General features: G+C 36.8%; 1 protein-coding gene across 1 annotated transcript in view; it reads right to left on the reverse strand.

Annotated features, from left to right (window-relative positions):
* The window catches only part of cyth1a (cytohesin 1a), a 282,462-nt gene that overhangs the window by 32,425 nt on the left and 238,392 nt on the right, over positions 1 to 11,645 (reverse strand). The window contains exon 2 of the mRNA XM_087808574.1: positions 5,639 to 5,981. Within this exon, the coding sequence (XP_087664700.1) occupies positions 5,639 to 5,720 (82 nt within the window). The 5' untranslated portion in view covers positions 5,721 to 5,981. The remainder of the gene's footprint in view (positions 1 to 5,638; positions 5,982 to 11,645) is intronic.

The following is an 11,645-nucleotide window of genomic DNA, read 5'->3' on the forward strand; positions in this document are numbered from 1 at the left end:
ATCCATCCATCCATCCATCCATCCATCCATCCATCCATCCATCCATCCATCCATCCATCCATCCATCCATCCATCCATCCACCCAAACAGGTAGAGCCTCTAAGACGATGATCTCTCTGTCGTTCTGAGCCAACAGTGCTGCAACATTGTGTTACTTCACGACAGCTGATGTTGCACATTCTAGAGCTGACTCACACACAGCTGCCATGTGAGACCAACACACACATGTCCAACCGTCTGACCGTACGACGCGTTACTATCACAGTCGTACGTCCTCGAACAGGCGGCGACGTAGATTAAAACGGATAAAGTTAGTCGTTAAAAAAAACAAAAACAGGAAGTAACTTTTTTTTTTGTTCATTTTTATGATATAAGTGCTGACGGAATGAGTCGAACGTGACTCACTGGTGTGATTCAACAACGGAAAGGTCTTCCAATCGAACTCCTTCCCACTGCCCGGACAAATCCAATTCGTCACGTCGGTTCCCAAAGGAACCCTCGGATCCTCCACTCAAGTCGTTTTTTTTTTTATAAACGAGGGAAGAAGACGGTTGGCGTTACGTAACTTTATAAAGAAATCATGAGCGAAAATGTCGGGCCCCGGAGCCAGTTGGCAAAACGTCCATGGCTTCGGGGGGATTGAAAAGGAGGTCGACGTGATGTAACAGACCCGGTAATTAAATATGTATTAGTCGATCTGAAAGTATTGGTGATAACCGCGGAATAAATAGATCAATAGGTGCTGTGAAGTTGGAAGAAGGTTTATTTTGAGAGACCTAATTTAAGTTGGAATATTTATGAGTTTATCTGTTTTTTTTGCTGGGATAACAAACACATATTTAGTTCAGTGTGTGTGTGTGTGTGTGTGTGTGTGTGTGTGTTTGTGTGTGTGTGTGTGTGTGTGTGTGTGTGTGTGTGAGAGCTCGGATGAAGAGTGTGTTTATTAAAAGTCGCAGCTGACGGCGTCTCTGCCAAATGAGATCATTTTACAGATGATTTAAAAATAAACCTTGTTTTGGTTTATAGTTTGGCTTCTTGTCTGGACGCACCTGAGAACCATTCGGGGGGTCATGAACTTGGTGAAGTTATTTGGATATTCGACGCACCAGGTCGTCTTTTCCTGTGTAACCGAGTAAAGGTCACTCATCGCAGCCAAGGTTTTTTTTAACAAGCGCTTCTATTTCAGCGTGCATCAGTTAGGGACAGTCAACAAAGTCAATGTTTTTTGTAATACAGTTTTTCATGACCCAATGCCTACGTATTTATATGTAAATATCCAGGTGACATTAGATGTATTGTGAACATGTATTTACAACAAGAATGATAACTTATAGTAATTAATATCTTTCTAATATATCTTGAATAGCTTCACGAAAACATGAGATGTATTCAAAGTACCTTTTCAGGTCAGGGTTTAGGTACGTTCCAGAAACTCACTTATCTTAAAGCACAAGAATGACAACTATTATAAACTAGTAATATTATTTTTTATTTGTTTTCAATAGCTTCAAAGACATGTTACCAGTTGACTAGGAGTGTGTATCGGCAAGAAGCAGGCGATAAGATACGTATCACGATACAGGAGCAAGGATTTAAAGAAAATTGTGATACTGTAGTAACGAGGATATATTGTAGTATTGTCGAGTACTTGACTCTGGTGTGGTGGAATTTACAGACCACGTGACTCTTGACGAAGTCGTAACTAATTTCATTTGTTTTGAAACCAAAAAATGTCCAAACATTAGCTGCTGGAGTCGACTGTATCCTCTCATCCCCAGTCACAGCCAGGCTCTCGAAGGATTTCATTGTTCCGTGAGCTGCAGAGGATGTAATGACTGCTGCCATCTAGGGGTCGGACGTTTAATTGCAACACAAAAATGAACAAACACTGCGTATACTTACATGTTTAATTGTAACTTAAAAAATTAATTCTTTGATTTTAAACTCACTTGATCAAAATATAAACCTAAACCTGAAATTTTGAAAAGCCTCAAAAAAAGAAGAAAAATTAAACGTCATGGGTGCGATTCTGCCCACTTCCCCTTCCTCAACACCCCAACGTCTGCTTTCACACGCACGCCCTGACTCGCCCTTTCAACCAACCGTTGAGACAGCAGCGCTTCCTGTTGCTGTCAAACGTCGACGGAGCAACTCTGTCGGCTCTTGTCCGCCAAAATGAATGTTGACAAGACCCTGAACGCATCGCCGGGTGACTGTGATGCCAAACAAACCTTGTCTGAGGCTGCAGGTGAAACATGTCGTAGTCGCAGAGAAGAAAACAAGAGTGTAAGGGAACAACAGCGTAGGGAACAAGAGTGTAGGGATCAAGAGTGTAGGGAACAACAGTGTAGGTAACAAGAGTGTAGGGAACAAGTGTGTAGGGATCAAGAGTGTAGGGAACAGGAGTGTAGGGAACAACAGTGTAGGTAACAAGAGTGTAGGTAACAACAGATTAAGGGATCAAGAGTGTAGGGAACAAGAGTGTAGGGAACATGAGTGTAGGGAACAAGTGTGTAGGGATCAAGAGTGTAGGGAACAGGAGTGTAGGGAACAACAGTGTAGGTAACAAGAGTGTAGGTAACAACAGAGTAAGGGATCAAGAGTGTAGGGAACAAGAGTGTAGGGAACAGGAGTGTAGGGAACAAGTGTGTAGGGATCAAGAGTGTAGGGAACAGGAGTGTAGGGAACAACAGTGTAGGTAACAAGAGTGTAGGTAACAACAGTGTAGGGATCAAGAGTGTAGGGAACAAGAGTGTAGTGAACAAGAGTGTAGGGAACAGGAGTGTAGGGAACAACAGTGTAGGTAACAACAGCGCAGGGATCAAGAGTGTAAGGGAACAACATTGTAGGACACAAGAGTGTAGGGATCAAGATTGTAAGGAAACAAGAGTGTAGCGAACAAGAGTGTAGGGATCAAGATTGTAAGGAAACAAGAGTGTAGCGAACAAGAGTGTAGGGAAACAAGAGTGTAGGGAACAAGAGTGTAGGGAAACAAGAGTGTAGGGAACAAGAGTGTAGGAAACAACAATGTAGAGAACAAGAATATAGGGAACAACAGTGTAGGGATCAGGAGTGTAAGGAACAACAGTGTAGGGAACAACAGTGTAGGAAACAAGAGTTTAGGGATCAAGATTGTAAGGAAACAACTGTGTAGGGAACAACAGTGTAGGGATCAAGAGTGTAAGGGAACAACAGTGTAGGGAACAACAGTGTCGGGAACAACATTGTAGAAAACAACAGTGTAGGGATCAAGAGTGTAAGGGAACAACAGTTTTAGGGAACATCAGTGTAGGACACAAGAGTGTAGGGATCAAGATTGCAAGGAAACAACATTGTAGGAAACAACAGTATAGGGATCAACTGTGTAGGAAACAACAGCATAGGAAACAACAACCATCAGGGTAGGGAACAACAGTGTAGGAAACAACAGTGTAGGGAACAACAGTGTAGGGAACAACATTGTAGGAAACAACAGCGTAGGAAACAACAGTGTAGGGAACAACAGAGTAGGAAACAACAGTGTAGGGAACAACAGCGAAGGAAACAACAGTGTAGGGAACAACAGTGAAGGGAACAACAGTGTAGGAAACAACAGTGAAGGGAACAACAACCATCAGGGTAGGGAACAACAGCATAGGGAACAACAAACGACACTTTAGGGAACAACAGTGTAGGAAAAAACAGTGTAGGGAACAACAGCATAGGAAACAACAACCGTCAGCGTAGGGAACAACAGCATAGGGAACAACAGCGTAGGAAACAACAGTGTAGGGAACAACAGTGTAGGGAACAACAGCGTAGGAAACAACAGTGAAGGGAACAACAGCGTAGGAAACAACAGTGAAGGGAACAACAGCATAGGAAAAAACAGTGTAGGAAACAACAGCATAGGAAACAACAACCATCAGGGTAGGGAACAACAGCATAGGGAACAACAAACGACAGTTTAGGGAACAACAGTGTAGGGAAAAACAGTGTAGGGAATAACAGCATAGGAAACAACAACCGTCAGCGTAGGGAACAACAGCATAGGGAACAACAGTGTAGGGAGAAACAGCGTAGGGAACAGGGCCGGGTCTAGACAGGCATGTATGAGGGGGCAGCCACAAATCTTGAGGGGGCATTGTGCTGTTACTTACTTACATGTAAGTTTGAGGGGGCACAACATTTATTTGAGGGGGCCAGGCCCCCTCTTGCCCCTGCCTAGACCCGGCCCTGGTAGGGAACAACAGCGTAGGAAACAACAACCATCAGCGTAGGGAACAACAGCATAGGGAACAACAGTGTAGGGAACGTTTAAAGTGGTGGCTGCATGTGCTCTACAGATTAAACCTTCTAAGTCAATAAGAACATTAGATCTTTCGACCTGTGTGTGCACACATGGAGCTGCACGCTAATGATTTTCATCCATTTTTAGAACAAATATTAGTGGAAGTTAAGAAAACATTTCCCTGGAGACAATCAACACCAGCAACACATCCTGAAACTATGTAAACAGGAAGTGGAGACAACTCAGTCCAACTAACTGACACAAGACGGAAAAGAAACAACACACTCCCAGGTGGGATTAGTTCTTTAAACAGCAGGTTGCCGTTCATTGTGAAAACAAATGTGGACAGTTTAGCTCAAGGGCAAGGGGAAGAAAAATGTGGCATGTTGGAATATGGGTCCCTTAAATCAGCAGGACCTCAACTTTTTATTGCCGCACTTTAGATAAAATTAATAAAAATAATGTGTGTTTCAATCACTCACTAGTTTACAGGTTTATTTTTTGAGCAAACTTGACTTAAATTGTTTTCAAAGCAAGACAGAAGTAGCAGTAGAAGTAGAAAATGAATGTAAAGTCGCATATTTAATATTTAACTTAATTCATGTCTTCATAATTATTATTTAATATTTATTGTACTTTGTTTTTTTCAAAGCTATATTGATACATTCAATTATAAATGTCCTCATTATATTGTGTCATGATATTGTATTAATATTCGAAATATATACAGTATATATATATATATATATATATATATGCTGTGATTCTTATATCCCTATCCAAGCTATTTAAATATTTATTGTTTAACATATTTATTGATTTAAGCTGTTTGAAATATTAAACAAATCTTTTTGCAAAATATTGAATACAAAAATTCATTCTAGAACTTTATTTAACATTTAAAACACCTTTTATTTTTACAGCTTCTATCTCAAACTTGTTTACAGACTCTTATATTGTTTACCATAAAAAAATGACATATGTGATATGAAAAATTTCATTTTATTTTTGTACCGTATCCGAAGATGAAAAACAAACCTTGCGTCCAACAAACAAACTAATGGGTTTGATTATATTAACATTAAAAATATATATATTGACTGTAATTCTTCAACATATATATTTACTGAAATTCAACGCTGTGTGCTGTGTAAATATTTGTTTTTTTTATCGAATCCGAAAAATATATTATAGAACTTTATTTAATCATTAATACAACATTTTTACAGATATTATCTCAAACATGTTTACAAAATATTTTTTAACCATTTCAAATACATTTATTAGAATTGTAAAATGTGAAATATTTTTTGAAGTGATCTGTGTATCCAAAGAAGGATAAGAACAACAACAACTAAGGGGTTTTACCTGGACCTTGCTGGACCGCCTTCACAGCTGGACACAGGAAGGTCTGAAGACTCGACACACACAGTTCGCTCACGGTCCCCATTCCTGTCACACTCTAATCCAGGAAGAAGGAAGTTATAGAGGTGTTAGTTTCCCTCAAGGGGTTCAATGGAAGGAATCCAAGCGTCAGGTCCTGCCCGGTCTGCGTCGCTCCAGATAATCCCGGCTTGGATTGACTCTCACGTCCAATCCCTTTTCTTCGCTACTTTATCCTCGCCAACAGCGCTCTGGTCATGGCGCTCCAGCCACTTCTGTTTTATCTCTTCCCTTTTTTTTTTTTTTGCAATGGTGTTTCAGCCACCTCCTCTCTCTCTCTCCCTCTCTTCTTCTCGCTCTCCCTTTCACACTCTCCCGCTAGTTTAATCCAAGGAGATATTCTCGGACCAGGAGCACGTGGGGAAAGTCTGATGAAAGAAGTTGTTTTTAATCGCCGTTCGCTTCCCTTACGGTCTTGTTAGGAGCTTTTTTTTGTGTGATTTAGTTTCTACCCTTTCAGCATGAAAATAAAGATCCTGTCGTTGCCAGGCAACAGGTTGGGGATTATCATCATCCTGTGGGAGAAAACCTTTATGATTCAGACTCAGATAACTTATCGTTCCCAAATGGGCGGTTCAGTGGACGACAAGCTTTTCATGGTGCAGCAGAAAACACACAAAAATGTTTTGTTTTGGATTTTAAAAAAACAGGGCGGCGGTCTACATCGGATTCAGGTAAAACTTTCCTATGCAGAAACACACTTTATTCTTGTTTTTTAAGATGGTGGTGACCAGGGTGTGTATTGACAGAATCTAGTTACGCCAAACTAGTCACAATACAGGAGCAACACTATGATATATTGCGATACTTTAGAAACAATCGGAATCAGAAACGGAAAAATCTTTATTGGTAGTGATGTCAGAACAAAACAGAGATTTGGTAAAAACAAAACAGTAATTTTTCAACGATATAGTTGTAGTATTTTAGTACTTAACAATTTACAGACCATATGACTCTCGACGAAGTCGTAACCGCTTACATTTTTATTTATTTATTTTACTTGGTTGAAATAATTGTTATAATTGTACATTAAAATGTCAATTTAATTTCTATTTTATAAGCTTAATTTTGTATACCATAAAATAAACATTAAAGCCAAATAAAAATGAATAAAATAAATAAAATGTATTATTTATTCAGTGCTGTTAAATATTGATACAGTATTGAAAAAAAAACAATGTATCAATCTTAATATTTTCTTACACCACTATTGTACACATTAAGTAAAGGTTGGATTATCTCCTACATCAGCTACCAAATTATAAACAGCAATTCTGATGTAGCATTGAATCATATTTATTAGATATAACAATGCTTTATAATATTTATATATTAATATTTTTAATAAAAAATACGTGTATGAGTGTATGTAGACAAAGGAAACATATGTATTATATATTTTTAATATAGCATTAAAGAAATGTGTTTGGTTTAGAAAACTTTGTTTTAAAAAAAAGTTGTTTTTTATTAATAAAAGGATCAACATTTTCACATTATAAAATTAAGATTTATAGAATGTGTTAATATTCCAGCAATAATGTCCTTAAATAATCTTTATTCTTGTTGTTTTGGGTTGGGTTTTTTTTTAGAAAGGGATTAAAAACAAAAATCAAGTAACTTTTTACTTTATATTCATTATTATGTTTGGAGTCCCTGATTGCAAGACAAAAATAAGCCCAACCCAGTAAAATAACAGTGTTTTTAAAGCAAGTAAAAAATGGTTATTTCTAGAGCGCAGAGGGAAATATTGTTTTTAATCCATATTAATGTGAGATCCATCATCTCTGTTCGTGGCTAGAAGGGTCAAGTGCTGAACAACATCCCACTCATGAAGTGCAAAGTCAGTCCTGCCCTCTTTAAAATGCTGCAGCTGCATATCTGCTCTGTCAGAGGAGAGACCACGTGCTCACCGTGAGGTCAGCACTTCTGAGTATCAGTGACCGGGATTTAAACCGAGGACCCCACTCTGCACCACAGCTCCACGGGGATACAAGTGGTTACAATATATTTTTAAAACCCAGCGTAAGACAGAAACGTTTGCTTTACTGTTAAGACACAAACGCCCCCTATTGGAAAAGCGGTGCAACAACAGCGACATCAACCACTTCTAAAGAAAAATATTTATTTATTAAACTCATTTTTTAATACTTCAAACTCCAGGTCAAGACCCGGCTCACTTTTAATAATAATAATAATAATAATAACTTAATTAAAATGAGAAGAATTATTTCAAAGTGTACAATAATCACCTACAATACATGCAATGTCCTTACCCATAATGCCATGCTTTTCACTGAAGCAGAGATTATAAATGTTTACAATTAATATGGAAAATACCGAAAATTGCTTGGTAAAAAAAAAAAAACGCTCCAGTAAAGTCCAGTATTTGAAAAGCATATAACCTATTAAAGTAGCAATATGTAACATTTTCCCTTAAAAAACATTTTTACTTTGTTTACTTTTTGTATTTTCATGAGCCGCAGTTGCTATTATTTCGATGGTGCTAAATTAGTTGGGCCACCAACTTGCTTTACCTTAGTGGGTCGAGGACGGCGTTTGCACTCATTTCCGTAACGGCTAAAGTATTCAGGTATCCCAGTTAAATTCTTTAAACAGTAAAAAGTGCGACAACTGTGACAATAAAGGATTAAAAGGCAGACGGAACGAGAGTTGATATGATGCTCTTATTTTGAAATTCAGAAGTTTATGTCCTTCTTCTGAACGACCTTTTGGGGAAAATTATCGTAAAGTTTAGTGATAACTTTCAGAATTAAAGTGCGGCTCATGACAGGGAAAACCCGAACAACGCATAGCTTGATAGCAGTATGTTGATGTTGTGTTGCGATGACTGGGTCAGTTGTCTCTATATTTGAGTAGTGTTGCTGCAATAAAAGATAGACCCGCCTTACGTTGCTTCTGATTGGTTGATATTGCATGGTGCCTTCAGTGATTGGCTACATTTACGCAAAATGAACCAATGTTTATTATCATTAAATAAATAAATGTAGCGTTAAATTGGTAAATTTAAGCATGTATAGCGTGTGAGAATGGCTCTCAAACCAACCGGAAATTAAAGTCAAAGTTTTGAATATATGGTTTTAGCTTGAAAAATAGCGGTATTCCGAGAAATAGCGTATATATCTGATCCCCGAGTATTGATAGGACTTTATCTAAAAAGTTAAAACAGGAAACAAAGGACACATTTATCTGGTTTTGAGAGAAAAACTGTGGCAAAATATTTCATGAGGTCGCAATACCATTGATCCAACACTGGGGGGAGCCAGAAACAATTATGATCAAATTTTACATAGCGTTGCTTTAAAGATTCTAACAACTATAGAAATATAATAGCTTCAAGAGAACTCTACACACCCGTCTACACAACACATCTTTAGTTCATAGATGAAAATAAAACAACTTTGAAATACAAACCAACTCTCCTAACGATGCGTTTCTATTCTCATCAAAACTCCCCAGAGATTTGCGGCGGGAGTTTAAAATAACTTTTTTCAAAGACAACAACAAAGGCAATCTCAGGTCAAAACTGGAGAAGAAAAAAAAGTAAGAGCGACAAGCACTCGTAACCAAAAGCTGGCACATGCACCAGCCTTTAATGCACCAGACCTATAAATAACTCGCGGTTTCCTTTATTTGCACACCGCTCTTAGTATGCAAAGCGAAAGCCGAGCTTCGGCGGCGGCTGCAGGTGGACGTTGAAAAGAGTCGAGATTAAATAAAAGTAAGACAGTTTGATGTCCTGCTGCTGACTTTCAAAAGTGGATCCCGGGAGAGCAGCTTTTGAAGGAACTCGATGAAAATATGACCCACATATCAGACTTTTTTCTCACGCTGTAACACATTCTGACTTTTTAATCCATTATTTATATCTGGATGCGTCGGCTGCAGCGGCGCCATGAGAGGGAGGCGGTGGTTTGAATGTGAGAAGAGCAGCAGCGCCGGTTTTCACGGACGATTGAGAAACGAGAGGGAATGTAACACGACACCGCTTAATGCCACAACGTGAGACACACAACCGACCATTATGTCAGGACTATCGAAACAATTCTTGATGATCATACTTAAGATTTACTCTCCTGTCTTTACGCAAGAAATCTCCCTCAGTCAGGAGCTCTGTCATCTGAGACTCGGAGTAGAGCTTCACGTACATGAAAAAGGTGAAGAACTTCCACTTTTTTTTTAGCTAATTTTGGAGGTTTATGCGGGAAAAGAGAACACAGTTGCTAAGTTGACGTGTCCAAGAATACAAAGATTTAAATCAATAAAAAATTAATTTAATTAAAAAATAATAGAAATGGAGAGAATTAATAATAAAAAATATATAAAGAGAACAAGAGAAGATAGTTAAACAAATAAGTACTTGAAAAGGTTAAAAATAATAAATGAGTAAAGATAATTCAATGATGGTTTAGGGTTGGCGTTATCGTGGTTAAGGTTAAGGGTCAAGGGTCAAGGTTAGGGCAAAAAATAGTTGGTAAAATAGTATCATCTTGTTATATTGAATTTAAAAGTCTATGAATTACATTAAATGTTGAGTTTAGATAATATATGTTTTGATTATTGGAATTATAATATTAAACTCTATGTGTAAAAAAAAAACATTAATTCATTTTGAAAACATTCAAATTTTAAGACTCACTTATCTAAAAGATTAATGAATTAATTCAATACAGATATTATTGAATTAAATTATTCAATAGAAGGTACTCCAACATTTAAATTTAGAAATTATCAGATTATTATTAAATAGTATTAAAACTCAATGTCTAATGTAATATAATTACGAGCTGATTATTAAATATATTTACTATATTATTTAAAAAGTGAACGTAAAAAGGAAATACAATCAATATCATCACATTAAAGAAATATAATTAAAAATATTATATAATAAAATGAGAGAAGATACAGATAATCAATAGAAACATTTTAACCAGTTATGTTTTGATGAAGCTTCATGAAACAGTGTCATTATTGTCAGAGTCCACTAGATGGCTCTTGACTATTTTCCTTTGTTTTAAACAACTGTTCTAATGAAACAAAACATCATTTTTAAACTAATGGCGCCACCTACTGACATCTAAACAACATGACACTGCTTCATGAAGCTTAATCAGTACATCACTTCATTTTATTAGAATTTCAACATTTTCTGTCTCAATGTCTTACAAAATTTTAATTAAAAAAAACTTTCAACGACAAATGTTCAATTTTGATGGCACTACCCAAATTAATCTGTAAAACTGTTTAACCCTTAAGCTGATTATTAAATATATTTTCTACATTATTTAAAAAAGTGAACGTCAAAATGAAATACAATCAAAATCATAACATTAAAGTGATATCATTGAAAATATTATATAATAAAATGAGAAAAGATATAGTTAATCAATAGAAACATATATTTTGACCAGTGATGGTCTGAAGCTTCATGAAACAGTGTCATTATCGTTAGAGTCCACTAGATGGCGGTATCTGGTCTATTTTCCTTTGTTTTAAACAATTGTTCTATTGAAACATCACATCATTCTTAAACTGATGGCGCCACCTACTGACCTCTAAACAACATGACACTGTTTCATCAAGCTCCATCACTACATCACTTCATTTTATTTGAATTTCAAAATGTTCTGCCTCGATGTCTAACAAAATTACAATAAAATAAAAAACTTTCAACGTGAAATGTTCAATTCTGATGGCACTTACAAAACTGTTTAAGCCTTGTTTTTATCTCTGGGTCAAGGTGACCCGAAGGCCCGAAAACAACACACCATCAACACATTTGTTTTTAGGACAGGTTAAAAAAAATGCAAGAAAATTGATATTATTTTGTATTATATTGTTATTCAAATAAAAAAGAGCACGGAATTTAAACGTAAAGTCAATCTAATGGATAAAATCAAACTATAAAAGC

This window comes from Callionymus lyra, chromosome 15 (assembly GCF_982586985.1).
Source record: "Callionymus lyra chromosome 15, fCalLyr1.hap1.1, whole genome shotgun sequence".
Lineage (NCBI taxonomy): Eukaryota > Metazoa > Chordata > Actinopteri > Syngnathiformes > Callionymidae > Callionymus > Callionymus lyra.